The 17,644-nt window shown below is 49.5% G+C and overlaps 1 protein-coding gene across 3 annotated transcripts in view; it reads right to left on the reverse strand.

Annotated features, from left to right (window-relative positions):
- Window positions 1–15,447: 15,447 nt before the first annotated feature.
- Window positions 15,448–17,644, reverse strand: part of MAPKAPK3 (MAPK activated protein kinase 3) — a 28,150-nt gene continuing 25,953 nt past the window's right edge. For 2 of the 3 annotated variants that reach the window (XM_070360341.1, XM_005891453.3), the window contains exons 10-11: window positions 17,532–17,612; window positions 15,448–16,885 (exon numbers count right to left, since the gene is read on the reverse strand). In XM_070360341.1, coding sequence (XP_070216442.1) covers window positions 16,733–16,885; window positions 17,532–17,612 — 234 coding nt within the window. In that variant the 3' untranslated portion in view covers window positions 15,448–16,732. Of the gene's footprint in view, window positions 16,886–16,917; window positions 17,083–17,531; window positions 17,613–17,644 lie in introns of those variants that run through there. The other variant, XM_070360342.1, reaches the window with a different exon arrangement.

A 17,644-nucleotide genomic window follows, 5' to 3' on the forward strand; every position in this document is an offset into this window, starting at 1 on the left:
TGAGTACTCAGAACGTGTAAGACCCTGATCGAAGAAGCAGCAACAGTACTCACCCTCTTACCACTGAGGAAAAACAACTCTAAGAAATGTAGATTATTTTGTTCTCCAATTAGCACTGAAGGTGATGGATCAGAATTTATAATATGCAGTCATGAATTATGGAACAATCGTGGAAGTGACTCCGACCCGGAAACCTGCCATGCCAAGAGCCATGGCAATTTTTCACAAGAACTTGTCACCAGGTGGCTCGTGCCAAAACCATCACCCATACTCAGCCTCCCCCAACCCCGACCCCAACCTGTCACTTGAGGCTGCTGCCAGCCCTTGAGCTTTCTCAAGTTGTCATTGACCAAGCAACAGCAAATAAGAGTTTGAAGGCTCTGGCTTCACACCCAGCTCCAGACACTTCCCAGCTGGGTGACCCCAGTTTCCTTCTCTGTCAAGTGGAAACAATAACAGCTTCTATATCAGGCATTCTTCTGAGGAGAATGCCTAGGAGGCTTTCAACACAGAGCCTGCTCCTGCTATTTAGTCACTTAGTCGTGCCCGAGTCTTTGAGACCCCATGGACTGTAGCCCACCAGGCTCCTCCATCTGTGGGATTTCCCGGACGTGAATACTGGGGGTGGGTTGCCATTTCCTCCTCCGGGTATCTTCTCGACCCAGGAATCGAACCTGCATCCAGCCTACCAGAAGGTAATTGTTCACTCAACATTGTAACCTTGCTCCTATCCCATCAGCTCAGATTGCTTCCCAGAAACACTGGGTCTCCTTCTGTTTGGGGAACCTACTTCTCCTCCGAGCCAGCCTGTAAGAACTGGTTCTGTCACCCCATCCAGCTGGGCTGGCCTCCTGGATCCACCTCTCACCAGCCAGCACTTAGCTCAGCCCCAGTCCCTTCCTGCTATTTAACACCAAAAGGTATTGATTTCCTTGAGCTATTTCCATAATGCAACACTACTGAAAACTGCATATCCCATCAGTTTCCACCATGACCATCATACCCCTTGCTCACAGCCACTTCCCCTAGAGCCCCAGCTGCCAAGGCTCAGGTCTGTTTCATTTTGCACTGGTGGAAAGGTCAAACATGAATTTCTCCCCATTATTGTACTGTGTCTTGTCACACAGACTCTCTCTGTTTCATGCATTAGTCACAGTCTTGCTATCAAATTAAATATTCCTCGGTAGTTATTTTTAGAGAAATCTTTTTCTAACGCTACATGGTGCAATGATGTGTGTGCACCCACAGCTCTGGAATCCAAGCATTACCAGGTGGGCTCCAAATTGTGTGAGGGCTCAGATTCCTCTGGAAAGCAGCAGCAGCCAATGGAACAACGGTCTGTAACCTGGCTCTGTCCACGGAATCCCCTGCCCAGCCAAAAATAATTAATCCTCCAGACCTTGGACGACCCAGTCATTCATCATTCGGTCCAGGAAAGGCCCAAAGGAGGTTCTCAGCACAATCGTGAGTTAAACGGAGCATGTCTGTACCATCCCAACTGCTTGTTTGGCTGTCTCCTGATTCCTACTACAAGGACACCAAGACTAATTGCACTCCCATGCCCTGCACCCCCATGGAAGCCTGCCTTCAGGAGGCCTGAGTTAATGACAGTGGTTACATCCCTACTCACTCCTATAGGGTCTTCATCGACCAAGGCCAGCATTGATAGAGAAATGAAGCCCTCAGAACAGAATTTCTAACTTAGCTGGGGCATGTGTACAGGAAGAAGGAGGGGCTTGCTAAAGCAAGTCCTCTTCATCCACTTGAAGACACTATGAGGAGAAGTTATGCATACCTGAGCTTTAGAGCTCACAGTGGAAGTAAAGAAACAAAGAAAGAAAGTGAAGTCGCTCAGTTGTGTCCAACTCTTTCCAACCCCATGGACTGTAGCCTACCAGGCTCCTCTGTCCGTGGGGTTCTCCAGGCAAGAATACTGGAGTGGGTTGCCATTTCCTTCTCCAGAAGATCTTCCCAACCCAGGGATTGAACCTGGGTCTCCCACATTGTAGGCAGACGCTTTAGCATCTGAGCCACCTGAAATTGACTAGAAAATAATTCAAGACACGATTAGGGGTGGACTGTGGGGGAGGGTGGATTTCTCACTTTCTTCGATGTTCCCTTCCACATGCAGGTCCCCATGGGTTGTGGTACCCCAGTCCTCACTCACCCAGGGAAAGTGAGACTAGGGGACCGGGAAGAGGTGAGCCTAGTTCTGGGCTTAGTTCACCAGCCCCTGTGTCCTCACACTAAGCTTCTTCTTCCCCCTCAGCCTTCATCAGTGAAGAAGGTGATGCTTTGGCCTCCAACTGGGTTTTTATTTCACAAGTTCTTCCAAAGCTGAATAGAGGACAGGGGATGACTTACTGAAGACCCTCTCAAAGAGCCCCTATAAACTATATACGCTATAGACATTCCGAAACAGGAGGCCTGGTAGACCAGAAAAATCCAGGTAAGGCTCAGATGAGGAGGCAAGATCACAGATGACAAAAGTGACTGAACACGGCTCAGGCGTAAAGAGGGGCACTCTTGACGGAGGTTTCACAAACCCAGGCACAGAGCAACAGAGAAGCAAAGACAGGCAGAAAGCAGTAATAAGGCCAGGGTGACTGGAGCCCAAGAGCTCCTTGGGGCAGGCAGCAGGTGAGTGGAAGCAGATGACAGAGTTCCTAGCAGTCAATAGAGACTAGATTGGTCAGTTGGTCAAGGCATGTTTCCCAAACACTCTGCCAGGTCCAGGGCAAGCAGCCAGGGCAGAGTTGATGATGGCTCAGAGGAGAGTCTGTGCAGCAGGCTGAGACACTGCTGTAACTATTCCACAGTTCCCTGATGTGGGGATGTGGGTCTGGCCTGGGGAGGGACACTGAAAACTGGGCATCAGGAACTACATGAGACCCTGAGGAGGAAAGATGTGACGGTAAAAATTGGTTAGGGCAGTGGAAGGGCATGGAGGGTGGAATCAGAGAGCCCACTCGGAAAAGTACAGGTGTGGGTCCCTTGATAAGACCTGCTTCCTCCCATGAGGACAAAAAGAACCAGTAAGTGAACATATAGGAAAATGAGTATCTTCTATAACCTTCAAGAAAGGCAGCTTTTTTTAAAGATTTTTTTTATGTGGGCCATTTTTACAGTCTTTATTGAATTAGTTACAACATTGCTTCTGTTTTTTTTTGTTTTCTGGCCGCGAGGCATGTGGGATCTTAGTTCCCCAACCAGGGATTGAACCTGCACCCCTGCAGAAAGGTGAAATCGGAACCACTGGACCACCAGGGAGGTTCCCCAAAAGACAGCTTGGAGCTGGAATGAGACCCCATCTTGGGCCCATCAAATAAAAAGAAACATCTTAAATGACAGTGTGCAGGCAGTTAGGAATATGAGAGTAGGCTGCCTCATGTAGTGTTTTCTCAGCAGGGTGGGTGTAGCTGACTCCCCACCAGCAATATGGCAAGTGGGTATCACAAACCCCAAAAAAGTTAGTTCTGTAAAAATGGATCCAGGGAAAACTCCACACACATAGATAGCCAATGCAGGACTGTCTCTAAATACTGGAAGTAACCCCAATGACCACTGGTAGGGGATGAGTTAACTGAACACGGGGCATTCCCACATACAATTTTATGCAACTGATAACAACAACGAAAGCTATATAACAACATGGAGAATGTCTATTATGTAACATTCAGTGAAAAATAATCAGGCCCAAAACTCTGCTCACAGCATGGCTATAATTATGTAAGAACAATTGCATGCAGAAACAAACCAGAGTCAAATACACCAAGAAGTTAACCTTTCCCTCTTTTCTGCAATTTCCCAATGCATATGTGGTGCTCTTAGGACAAACTAACCGGTATAAACCAGTGCAGCTTTCTCAGGAAAATAACATACAAAAGGACATGGAGCTGCCCTATGAGTCCACCCTCCCCCCCTGCCTTGGAGCCCATGCCTCGTGGTGATGAGCATAGAGGACTTCTTAAAGCTGGACTGATATCAAGCCAGGGACAGTGCTGGGCATGGATCCTGTGCCTATTTCATCCTTTCCTCTCTCCCCAGCCTGTCTCATCTACTCATCCACATCAGCTGGTGCAGGCTGTAACTTCCAAAGCACAGGGCTCACTTTTCTCTTTTCATGTGGCCAGTGAGAGCTTTGGTCTCTCAGAAAATGCCTAGAGCCCTCAAGGCTCCTCACCAGGTGCTTTGGAGAAAGGCTGCCACTCCCTTCTCTGTGCTCACTGCCACTGCTTCCATGTCTACATTTCCCACCTCCCCAGCTGGGCTTTCAGCTCCCTTACTCCATATTAATGCTTGTGTTGAGGTCACCAAGATGCCTGCAACAGAACATCTTGTGTTTCTCTAACCTCCTATTTTTCTTGCTTAACAGCATCCAACACAGTGACCGTCCGTTTCTGGGAACACTTCCAAATAACTATACTCTTCTGGTTTTCATCCTACCTCACTGTCCCCTCTCAATCTACTTTCCTGGCTCCTTCAGGTCTTCCTATCCTCTACTCCAGGATGAAGTCTCCTTTTCATCCTTCTCTGTGTTCTCTCCTCTCTTGTCTGGTCTTGTGGCTTTAGAGTCCATCTAAATCATGATGTTACCCAAAAGCTGTGCCTCAAGTTACATCGTTCCAGCTGCCCTCCTGAGACCTTGAAAGTCTAACAGTATTTGGAAATGAAAGTGGTCAAGGGGCTTCCTTGACCGCAGTCCTGGAGACCCAGGTTCAATCCCTGGGTTGGGGAGATCCCTTGGAATAGGAAATGGCAACCTGCTCCAGTATTCTTGCCTGGAGAATTCCAGCCGGGTGGGCTACAGTTCATGGGAATGCAAAGAGTTGGACATGACTGAGAGACTAGAGCCAATGCAGGAGACTCACATTTGATCCCTGGGTGGGGAAGATCCCACAAGACAAGGAGCACCTAAGTCCATGCACAACAACTAGTGAGCCTGTGCTGGAGCAACTGAGCCCATGTGCCACCACTACTGAGCCTGTCCTGTAGCGCCCGGGAACCACAGCGACTGAAGCCTATGCACCCCAGAGCTTCTGCTCCACAGCAAGAGAAGCCACGACAACTAGAGAGTAACCCCCACTCTCCACAGCTAGAAAAAAGCCCTCGCAGCCGTAAAGACCCAGCACAACAAAAATAAAAAAGAAAGTGGTCAAAGCTGCACCCTCAGCCCCAATTTCCTCATCTCAGTCGATAGCCTTTCCATCCCCATTCCCCCCAGCAGCTCAAGGCAATACTCCAGCGTCATCCTTGGTTCCCCTCTCCTTCCCCCACAGTGAATTCTGTGACTGCAACTCCAAATACATCCCAGATCTCCCATCATTCCAGCCTAAACGACCCGCCTCTCTCACTTGGAATTCTGCAGCCTCCTTATCAATCTCCCTGCTTCCCCTTTTGCTGTTACAATTCTTCCCAGGCAGCCAGAGGAATTTTTTTTTAAGTGTAACTCACAGCATGGTGTCAATAGAATGGCCTTCCAAGAAACAAAGCCTCAGCCACACTCGCTCCTTCTCTGCCCTCACCACTACTCTACATTGTATTAGAAATCCCAATCAGAGCACAGGCAAGAAAGATAAAGGCATAAAGATTGGAAAGAAAGAAGTAAAGCTCTCGTTATTCACAGATAGCCTTATTGTGAAAGTGAAAAACTACTAGAGCTAATGAGAAAATTTAACAATGTCACAGAATACAGGTTAATATATAAAAATCAGTTGTATTTTTATAAACTACTCATAAAATAGTAATAAACTATTGGGAAATTAAATACTTTTTAATTCTACTTACGATAGAATCCAAAAACTAAAAATACTAGGTAGGAATTAACATAATGCTAGATGTTCAAGATGATAAGATATTGCTAAGAAGCATTAAAGAAAACCTAAATAAATAGGAAGATATGCCATGTTGATGGACTGAGCAAAGTCAAGACAGTATGGTATTGGCAAATACATAGACAATCAATGAAGGAGAATAGAGTCCAGATTTATATGCAAGCAAGTGGCTTTTGATGAGTGCCATGGTAAGAAATATTTATTTTTCTTCAAGAATGCTGTTGTTGGGACTTCCCTGGTGGTTCAGTGGTTGAGAATCCACCTGCCAGTGCAGGGGACACTGGTTCAACTCCTGGTCCGGGAATATTCTACATGCCAAGCTGTGGGGCCAACTAAGCCTGTGCACCACAACCGCTGAGCCTGTGCTCTGGAGCCTGAGAGCTGCAACTACTGAAGCCCATGTGCCTAGAGCCTGCACTCTGCAGCAAGAGAAGCCACCACAGTGATAAATCCACATGGCGCAAAGAAAAGTAGCCCCACCCACTGCAGCTAGAGAAAGCCTGTGCACAGCAACAAAGACCCAGTGCAGCCAAAAGTTTAAAAAAAAAAAAAGAATGCTGCTGTCTAGATATCCATATGGAAACATATAAAACTCAATCCTGAGCTCTCGCCATATTCAGAAATCAATTACAGATGGCACATGGTCCCAAATGCAAAAACTAAAATTATACAGATTCTAGAAGAGGGGAAAAAATTGAAGAATATCTCTGTGACTTTGGGATAAGTAAAAATTTCAGGTCAGAGAAAACACTAATCATAAGAGCAAACAATGATAAATTGAATTTCAAAAAAAACGAAAACCTTCCCATCAAAAGCACCATAAGAACATGAATAGGTAAGCCCTGGTGTAGGAGAAAACATTCCCTAACTCATATCCTTTGACAATGAATGTATATCCAGAATATATAAAGAACTCCCCAAACTCAATAATAAAAAGACAAACAATCCAAAGCTTGAAAATAAGCTACAGACTTGAACAGATATGTCAATTGCCAGTAACCACATGAAAAAGTCCTCTACATCATTAATCATCAGGAAAATGCAAACTAAAACTACAATGAAATAATACTCCATATCCATCAGAATAGTTAAGATAAAAAAGAACAATAATACCAAATGTTGATGGGGACGTGGAGTAACTGGAAGTCTTGTAAATTGCTAGTGTGAATGTAAAATGACACAACCACTTTGAAATCTGGTAGTTTCTCAAAAAGTTAAACATACACTTAATGTATGTCCAGAGACTTAACTAGGTATTTAGCAGCCATTTCAGTCTAAAAGAAATGAAAGAATGTGTGCCTACAAAGACATGTACATGAGTATTCATAGCGGCTTTACTCATAGTAGCCAAAAACCAGAATTAAATAACCACCAAACTGTGGTACCTTAGTAAAATAGAATATTCTTCAGCAATAAAAAGGAACAATAAAAAGGAAAGAGCTGCTACTCCATAAACATGCATGAATCTCAAATGAAGCAAAAGAAGCCAGACACAAAAAAGCTATCTACTTCCATACTGTATAACTTCATTGATATGAATGTCTAGAATTTATCTGTGATGATAGAAATCAGATCAGCATTCTGTGATGAGGGGTTGGTTATTGGAGACTTTCTGAGGTGATGAAAATGTTCTTTATCCTGACTGGGATCCTGGTTACATGCGTATATACGCATGTTTAAAATAATTTAATTTTTAAAAACATTTTTATTGGAAGATTGAGAGAGTAGCATGGAAACATATACATTACCATAAGTAAAATTATTTACTTTTACATTTAAGATTTTATTTTGTATAAATTATACCAAAGAATCAAACTTTGGAAGCTACTTGTTTGACTGTAACAGTGGCAAGCAAACCTATGGGCTGTTATTAAAGCCCCATCATAGACCCAATGCTATTCCTTTTGAAAATCAAATAGTATGGATATAGATATAGCATGGATGTGGTCTGGCGGGGTTGGATAAATCAGGCCTGGGAGCACACTGTATGTATTTGATCTGATTCATTCATCAGGACCAAGCCAGGCCTTGACTATTGGACTCAGAATCTCACTCCTAGAAAGCAGGTAGCTAGCAGACAGGGAGGCTGCACGTGGTGGGCAGTCTAGGTTGAAAGGCTGGCTTATGAGCCTACATTTACTCATTTATAAGATGGGGATTAAATGCAACAAGGCACTTTCCAGCTCTGACTTTCTCAGATTCCATCTATTCATCCATTCCAGCTCTCAAAGCCATGTCTGAACCACACCTGTGTAGATTTTTCATTGCTCCAGGATCTACTCCCATCCTTGGAGGGCTAGGGTTGGCCAGTCCAGGAAGGCACGCACAGAGGGGAGAAAGTACAGGGGCCCAAGAGTTACCTTTTCCCTTCAGGTAATTGGACTCTGAAGAGGAAACATCAGAATCCCTGAAGCTGGAACCCACAAGTTCTTTTAGGTCCCTCCAGTCCTGACACCCTCTTTCCCTACCCCCAAATTTAGGGGTATCTCCCAGGAGCCTTCTTTTATTCACAACTCCATTACTATATTAACCTATATATATATATATTATATTATATATATATATAACCATTATATATTAACCTATATAATTAACCTATATTAATATATATATTAATCATATATATATATGATCTGGGACAAATCAGCTCACCCCAGACTACCTTCCTTCCAGAAGGCAGAGCCTGTCTGCCTGTCCTTCTCCGAAACCTCTTCCCATCTATTGCATCTTCGCCATCTCCAGGCACCCCTCCCAACTTCAGGTGAGTGGGATGTATTCCTCAGAATTAGCTCTCTGAGAAGACACACCCGACTGCCAGAGTAATGGAAGAAAGCCTTCAGGTCAGACCCTTAAAAAGCAGGAATGAGTGGGACCACTCATTCCTTGGTAGTGCTCCCAGCCCAGTTCCCTAGCCTGCATTGATTCCTGGGCTGGAGAAGGGAAAACCTTGTCTCCTGCTGATGGAGATTATTGTACACAGCCATTGTCGAGAATCTCTGCACAGCCTACACCCCAGGATCTCCCACCCAAACATTCACACAATTCCAGTAAGATCAAACCCCATTTACAGGAGCCCACTAAGAGGAATTGATGCCGTCTCTGCTGGGCCCAAGGGCTTCTCTGGTGGCTCAGATGGTAAAGAATCTGCCTGCAATGCAGGAGACCTGGGTTCGATCCCTGGGTCAGGAAGATCCCCTGGAGAAGGGAGTGGCAATCCACTCCAGTATTCTTGCCTAGAGAATTTCATGGACAGAGGAGCCTGGTGGGATACACAGTTCATGGGTTGGTAAAGAGTCAGACATGACTGAGAAACTAACTACCTTCTAGGCCCAGAAGTCAGGGCCTTAGCTCTCTAGAATCTATATCCAGAGTTAAGTTATATGTCATTGCATCTTCTCCATGCACAAATAGACACAGTACTGGCTTTGCTGATATTAACAGCCCCAGAAAGTTTTGCATGCACAGTTTAGTGAGTTCAAATTATTGTCAATGGTGAGATATTAAAGCCATCATCTCAGGGGAGTCGAGGGTTGATTCACATCTGGCCAAGCTGCCCTGAGTCCTGGATCAGACCCTGTGCTGGGTGGTCAGTGGCAGAGCCTATAGAAAGGCACCTCCAAAAAGCCCAATTTCCTGGGCCCCCATAAGGCCATCCATACACTCACTTCTGTCCAAGAGAGGCTGAACCAGCACTCTCCAAGCATATTACACTCATGTTTGCTCCTCAGATAACTGAAGGTCTTTTCAGCCCCAGGGCCTTTGCACTTGCTTTCCCCTCTGCCTAGAATACCCTTCCTTCTGTTCTCACAGCAACTTCTTCTGGTCATTCTTCCTCAGCTTCATTCCCCTTTGCAGAAACCTTTTCTGACCCTCCTATCCCTGTCTGTCACCCACTTTGGCTATAAACTCTTGTCATTAAGAAGAAGTTTCATCTTAGGTTGCCCCAGTCGATAGTCCGAGAGGATTGCCCAAAGCAGACATTCTAGGCCAGGCCGTTCTCATCATCTGGCTGGTATGGTGACCAGCCCTGTGCCCTGCATTCCCTGGATACCTTCAAAAGCCTGTGAGGAAGAGTTCTGTGAACCTCCCTTGGCAGCCTCCTCTTCCTCACTGTCTCCCCAGCATCCCTGGCCAAACCCGCTGCAGAGCCCACTGGGCCTTGGCCTGGCCTTGGCCTGACAGGGACCTCCAAAAAGAGGTCACCAGGGCAGGTGGGCAGCATACTGACTGCAGCTTCTTCCAAGAAGACAGCCTCCTCTCTGACAGATTTTAGCCTACAATTCAATTCATCCCAAGACACCATCAGATACTACGGCCTCTTGTGTGACGTGACATTTTCCAGGATCTATGATAGGCTACGAGCTCTTCAGGGCATCCTGCCTTACCTTTCCCAGTCTTACAGCCCAGGGGGCAGATGTCGCTGTCCACATGTTCTAATGAGATGGGTTCAGAGGAGTTAAGGGAGCTGTCCATGGTAAGCAGAGCTGGAAGGGGCCCCGGGCTGTGTAACCCAGCTCAGCTTCCATCTCTTCTGCAGGGAAATGCCTTGGCCTTAAACCATGCTGACAGGTGCCTGGCACTCCCTGCCAAAGCTGTGGGGCCAGAGAGCAGGGGAGCCCCAGCTCCAAGGGCCCTTCCTCTGGCAGCCAGGGGCACAGAAGATCAGGGAAGAGGTCAGGCAGGGTTGGCATTCTTTGGGCAGGGACAGCATTTCCATTAGGGATCATAGAACCCCATGGAGAAGGAAATGGCAACCCACTCGTTTTCTTGCCTGGAAAATCCCATGGACAGAGGAGCCTGGTGGGCTACAGTCCATGGGGTTGCAAAAGAGTCAGATATGACTTAGTGATTAACAACATAGAGCCCCAAGATCCTGGGTTTAGACCCCCGCCCTGCCACTCACCACATGTAGGAACTTGGGCACTTGACCCCCATGCTACTCAAGCCTCAGTGATTTCATCTGTAAGATGAGCATCACCCCTGCCTAGGAAAGACAAGTAAGTAAAGGTCACATATGAGATATCCTGGCTCACTCCAGATGCTCGAAGCACGGGCTCCAGCATGTGACTGGAGCAGGCCAGTCTGAGCTGGGTAGCCTGGCTCCTCACTCACTGAGCCTTTCCTTGGTGGGGAGATGCGTGGCCCATGGTCGAGGTTCCATCAATTAGAAGCGAGGCTGCACTAGGGAGGTTCTCCACACTGGGAGTGACTCCAGGGGGCGGCTGAAGGGCCCTCCTTGCTCTGCTCAGAGGATCTCTGCCAGGTCTGATGGCTGACTGGTTTGCTGGTCTCTTTGTCTTGTCGTGAGCACAGCTGAAGGCTGGGGGTGCGTCTGGGCATGTAGTCTGCTTTATACACACGGCCCCTGCAGCAGGGACAGGTATTTGGGGATGAGGTAGGATCCACAATTCCTCCCCAGTGCCTCCTCATCTCTATCACTTCCTCTTTGTCCCAACCTTCTCTCAACTCTCCACCAGAAAGAGGAAAGAAATCCAGCCTAAGACAGCACGGATCACCACATCATCTCTGTTCCCCTTTTTAGCGCCCACTTGCCACTCATTGCAGATGGCTGCTCTCTGCCTGTCCCCATGGAGTCGGGACCCTCTGAGGACAGTGGAAGAAAGGACAATCGTGAGGGCATTTTTCCGTATCAGAGCCTAGTCCTGGACCTCAGGAAGCTACTAAGTCACACTGAGCCTCAGTTTCCCATCTGTAAAATGGGGTCATAAGGCAGGATTTAAGATAAATGTTAAGTGTCTTGTTCAATGGCCCATGATTTTTTTTTAATTTTTTGGCCATACCATGTGTCATGTGGGATCTTAGTTTCCTGACCAGGGATTGAACCCATGTCCCCTGCATTAGGACAACAAAGTCTTAATCACTGGACCACCAGGGAAGTCCCCCATAAGCTTTTTAAAGCACACAAACCCTTGTTCAAATTAAACCTCAGAAGAAAATACAACACAGAAAATAGCTCTGTTGGAAGCACAGGCCACATCCTGAGGGTCCAGGAAGGCCAGTGTGAAAAGATTCAACTCTGGAGCCACCTGAAAAGGCCAAAGCAGCAACAGGAGGTGGACACATTGTTTGATCAAGAGCCGGGTATCCCACTAGGAGAGGGAGATGTGGATATGAGGAGGAGGGAATGTAACCTCCACACACAAGTTTGGCCTGGGAGTGCTAAGACAGAGAAGCTGCCACCAGGTGCCCACTTCTCACCCCTAAGGCCCCCACCCTGACTTCCTACAGGAGATGGAATTAGAAAATGAGAGACTTCCTGCCTCTCACACTTTAAACAGACTTTTCTCTGGTCTTCACATGGCACAGCCCATTCCTGCCTCCTCACCTCACCTCATCCTATACCTGCTAGCTCAAATGCCCTTTTCCCAAATCTCTTCTATCCAGATTTGCCCTTCAAATTCACATGTCACCACCTCTTGAAGCCCTCTATGATTGTCCCCAGCCAAAAGTAGCACCCCTTTCTCTGACCCCCTCCGGCTGAGACTGAGGGCTCAATTTCTCCATCTGTAAGATGGGAATGTGAGATCCATGCAAAGCACCCAAGTGGGCCTGGCATGCAATAGCCACTCAGTAAATGGTAGCTATTTGTTATGATTCTATGGTCTCCCCCTCCACCTAGGCAGGACCATAGATGCCTCAGGCTCTGGTACACAGTAGGCGTCTACTGAATACTCACCAGGTGACCAGCAGGTGGCCCCACACCCCAACTAACCTGCCCTGACCAGCACCTCTGAATCCCAGTAAACTGGTTCCACTGGCTCCTCCTCCTGGTCAGGGGAAACAGAGAGGGCCCAAGTGACGGAGTCCTCATAACTGGATGTGGCACCTAGTAGACACTTAATTTGCATTGGTGACCAAGGTCTTGGGGCTTGACCACACCCTCCCTTTTCCAGGTTTCTCTAGTGGCTCAGACGGTAAAGAATCTATCTGCAATGCAGGAGACCCGGGTTTGATCCCTGGGTTGGGAAGATTCCCCTGGAGAAGGGCAAGGCAACCCACTCCAGTATTCTTGCCTAGAAGATCCCATAGACAGAGGAGCCTGGCGGGCTACAGTCCATGGGGTCGCAGAGTTGGACACAACTGAGCAACTAACACTCCCCTTTCCACTGCAGCCCTTCCCCACCCTTAGGAGTATTACTCCCATTAAACAGGTAAGAAAACTGAGGCTCAACAAAGTGCATTACCTGACTGAGACCATAGAGCATTCTCACAATCCACCAACCAGTGGCAGCATGTCCACCAAGGTGCAGAGAAGAGTTGGCCCTGATTAATCAACGTCTCATTTTATTGATGGGGACATCAAAAAGTGGAACAGCTTTGCCCAAGGCTTCATGTAAACCGGAGCTGAGATCTCCTGGCTCTAAACTAAATAACCCCACCCTACCCTACATACAGGGTGGGAGGGGGCTTCCCAGACCCTTTCTTGCCTGCTGGCCTCGATTCCAAGGGGTGAACATGCAGGCTGTCCAGAGGGACAAAGCGGAGGATTTTATGCTGCTGGGTTTGTGGGCATCTGCGAAAATCCACTGGGGGTGCAAAGGCTCAGACCAACACAGCCAGGTCTGGAGGGAGACAGCGACCTGTGCCCCTCCCATGTCTGTCAGAGAGAGAGAGAGCTTCTAGCAGACCTGGAAGCATCAAGACCCCTGCAGAGGTTGCAGCAAGCTACGTTTTTGAGGCTCAGTTCTGACACTGCAATGGAGGGGCTGAATCGAGGGCGGAGAGGGGCTGGTGCGGAATAGCAATGAGCCAGGACACTGGAGACCGGCCAGCACCAGGTCTGCAAGACAGAGAACGCTGCTGTCAACTGGGTCAGGGGGAGCATCACTGGGAAGAACTCTCTCTCTCTCTCTCTCTCACACACACACACACACACGTGAATATACTTCTTACCGATTCTTTATTGAAAGCTCCTAGGGAAGCCACATGAAGTCCATGTGAATGCAAGTGTCTGAATAGGCTGATGTGAAACATGAGGCCCCTTGGCTTCTTAGTTCACCTGGTAACAGCTAAGTGTAAGGATTTGCTCCCATTTCACAGACAGCCACACTGAGACCCCGGGAGAAGCACAGACTGGCAGAGTTGAGGGCCACACTGAGTCCTTCTGTCTCTAAGACCCTGGTTCTCCCTGCAGTTCTGCCTTCAACCTTGCAACCTATCAGGCACCCTCCCCAGACCCTGGGACATAAATTGCCTCTTTGATTTAAACTACACAGTGACAACTCCTCTCAAGCCTTGCCTTTCTTTGGGGATCATATCAAGCCCATGATTCAACATGCGTTTGTGAGGTATTTTGTCCTTCTCCCTCACGTGTTTAAACTCCCTGAGACTCTATCCTCAGCTTCCCCTGCTGCCTTTCTTGCACACAGCACAGGGTCTCCAGCGGTGTGCACTGAGCAGTCAGGGGAAAGAGTCGGTCTCTACTGCTGCAGCTTTGTACTAGACAGACTTGACCTGCCTTCGCATCTGACAAGCATTTTACTGAGCTGAGTGCATGACAAGGGTTGGTCGGAACCACAGGCTCTGCGAGGCCCCCAGAATTCATTTAGGGAGTCCAGGGGCCCTTCAGAAGGAGGGGCCGCCCTCCTTGAAGCCCAGGGCTGGAACCAAGGTCCAGGAAGCCCATACAATGCTGTTCTGGAGAGCAAGCCCTTGGGAGTAAGACCCCTATGGATGGAAAAAGGTAGAATTTCAGGTGGAAAGTCTCAGAGGTAGATTTGGGGCTGGACTGCTTTTCCCTTGAGCAACTTCAGGTTCTTCTCTCCTTCCTTACAGCTAAGGATGCTAGGGTGGCAAATGGGAGCCAGCCACGTACCAGGCACCCCACTGAGTGCTTCATATGTCACATGCCTACATACCCTGTGGCCTCCCCACGGTGGACAACCCCACTACACAGTCAAGGGAATCTAGGCAGGAAAGCTGGGAGGCTTGTCCAAGGTCGCCAGGCCAGGAAGTGGCACTCAGCTCAGGTGACTTGCCTGTCCAGCCTTCTAACATCACCCTCCCCTACAGCCTGAGGGGAAGGGAGGTGGGGAGGGAATGCTGTGGGTTCCAAAGGAGTTCTTGGGGACTCGGGAGGACAGAAGCTGGGGCATCTGCCACAGTCCGGGCCCCACTCGGGCTGCCCAAAAGGGCTCCCGGGGGGCAGAGGGTGCTCTGTTGCTGGAGTAGTCAAAAGACAGTCTCCAGCGTCCCGCCCCCTCCCCTCCCCGACACTCTCGCTGCCAAATGAAATCTGGCAGCTTCTGAAAATAGCTCAGCGCTGCAGCAGGCGCTCTGCCCGCCCTTCAGCAGGCTGGCACACAGCTGGGGGTGGCCACTGTGGGCAGACGCCAGCGCACACCAGGCCGGGGGTGGGTGTCACACACACGGTGTACTGGGAGGCATAGAGCTGGGGACACGGGGCAGCTGCCATCTCTTCGCCCCCTTGACCTCTCCAAGCTGGTGAGGCCATGGCCCTGGAGCCAGCCTGGCATGTCTACCAGGCCTGAAGCACCCTGTCCAGCAGGAGTGAAATTACTAGTAGGTGTGAGCACATGCCCTTGGGCTGCTTTTGTTCACTTGTGTAGATGAGAAACCCAGGAACAAGGGAAAAATGCCAAAATGCTCTTTATTAATACCTGGATATAAAACCCAGCAGTGTTGTCCTCCCTGACATGGTCTAGGGTTTCCCAGCCAGTGAGAGAAGGGTGAGGAACCAGGAAGCAGACTGGGGCCAGGCACTGGCCAGGCCCATATCAGGCATTCAGCATCCTGAGGCTCCTAGGGAAGTGTGGGGCTGGGTGAGCCTGGAGCAGCAAGGGAGGGGCCCTGTCTGCTCCGACTCAGGCCAAAAAGAAAGGACCAGACCCTCTAAACAGCAGCCCTCCACTACCTCAAGTCTGACCCAAAGTACAGAAAGAGGCCCTGGATTAAGGGGGAGCCTCTTAGCCCTGCCTCCAGACATCCACTCTCACAAAAGTACACCAGGAGACAAGCCCTGTCATCAACCAGGACAGAGTAGGGGGTGAACCCTTAAGGACAGGCTTTCCTGCCTGGGATCCGATGAGCAGGTGGGGGCAGGGTAACTGTACTGGCTTTTGTCACAGTGACATTTTCCAAAGTAAAAAAAGGGTTAAAAATATCTGCCCCCCCTAAACCCCTCACTGAGATGAGAGGCCACTCTGGGTGGGGGTAGGGGGGTGTCGTAACAGGATGGTTGGGCTCAGGCACTCTGTGGAAGGAGACTTCCAAGGGCCCTGTGGGATGGGTTGCAGCAACACAGCGCTGGACCACCCAGGGAGCCAGGCAGACTGACCCTGACACTTCAGGGAGACCAAAGATGGAAGGGTGGAGGGGAGTCTGAGAGGGGTGAGTGGCACAAGGAGAGCATCCTCCCCAAGAAGGCAGGCAGACCCTCAATTGCCCCCCTCCCTCCCTTGCTCACTCACTCAGCATTCGAGACTGGCAACTCTGTCCCTGGTCGCCATGACAACCAGTGGCCGGATGCCTTTCCCAAGGCCAGGCCCATCTGCCCACCCTCTGGGGAGCTTTTTCCACAGGAAGGAAGACCAACCACAACGCCGAGGGGCCTAAAACTCTAAGGCCAGGCCCTGAGCAGGATGCAGCCACAGGGCATTCAGGCCACCGTGATCAAAGGCACTGGAGCTGCAGCACGTGGCTCCCTGGGGCCCAGGTTTTGGCCCTTCTCTAGGGCCTGACCCCGGGGTGCGATTCTGAAGGACTTGGGGTCATGTTCCCCCATCCCGAAGTTCCAAGTGACAAATTACAACACAACACAAACAACTCTTTTGTTAAAAAAACAGGGCCCTGAGCCCTCCAGGTCAGGGCTTCGGCCCACTCCAGTGTGTCCTCTGGCTCCCCCAAGGTCGCAGGAGTTACTGATTGTTGCAGCCCTGCGAGCCGGAGGAGCTGCCTGCCTGCTTCTTCCTCCGCTTGTTGAGGAGCCGGTTGTTAGAGGTCTTCAGGTCCTTGATCTTCACCTGGTCATAGTCCACCCGCATGGTTGCCAAGGCGCTGGTCATCTCCTCCTGGGGATGGGGATGGGGGGGAGCAGGTCTACTGACCTCAAGAGACCTCACCTCCTGCCTGAGTGGCCCCTTAATAGTGTCAGTGACGGCAGTGGCCACCTTTGCTGCCCGACCGCCCCCATGTACCCAGCTCTGGGCCCATCGCTTTGCCTCACGTAGTCCTCACTCCAGTCCTCTGTGGTAAAGACTGAGCTTACCTGAAAAGTCACAGGAAGTGTGGTGACTCCCTGGGACTACACCAGGGGTAAGCAGGACAGGGACTTGGACCAAAGGCCTTCAGGGGACACCATCGTGCTGTGCACCCAGGTTACCAGCGCCTGAAGACTGTGCCCAGATTGCCCCAGGCTCTGAGCCACTGCCCCACAGGCTCAAATCTGGCCTCTCCCGAGTCTAAAAGCAAGCTGACCGCCCTCCCAGACACTGCAGATCATAAGAGCAATTATGGCCAAAGCTTGAGGCCAAAGCCCCACTTCACTGAGAGAACAAGTCGGAAGCACTGCCCTGAATAGGGTAGTGTGGCCCAAAGACCACTATGCGGTCACTGACACGAGGCGAGAGGGGGCCTAAGACCCAGGTTCTGGGAGGTCACCACCCTACAGTCCCTTTTTCCAAAACCCTGAGACCTGCGGGGAGATGGTCCACCCACCTTGACTTCATCCCAGTGGTCTCTGTCCTCCTGCAGCACTCGGGCCGTGTGGAGTGGAGTCTGGGGCACCACCATCGATTGCTGGAAGGAGCCCCAAGCCCATGGATCAGACC

This window comes from Bos mutus, chromosome 22, assembly GCF_027580195.1.
Source record: "Bos mutus isolate GX-2022 chromosome 22, NWIPB_WYAK_1.1, whole genome shotgun sequence".
Classification (NCBI taxonomy): domain Eukaryota; kingdom Metazoa; phylum Chordata; class Mammalia; order Artiodactyla; family Bovidae; genus Bos; species Bos mutus.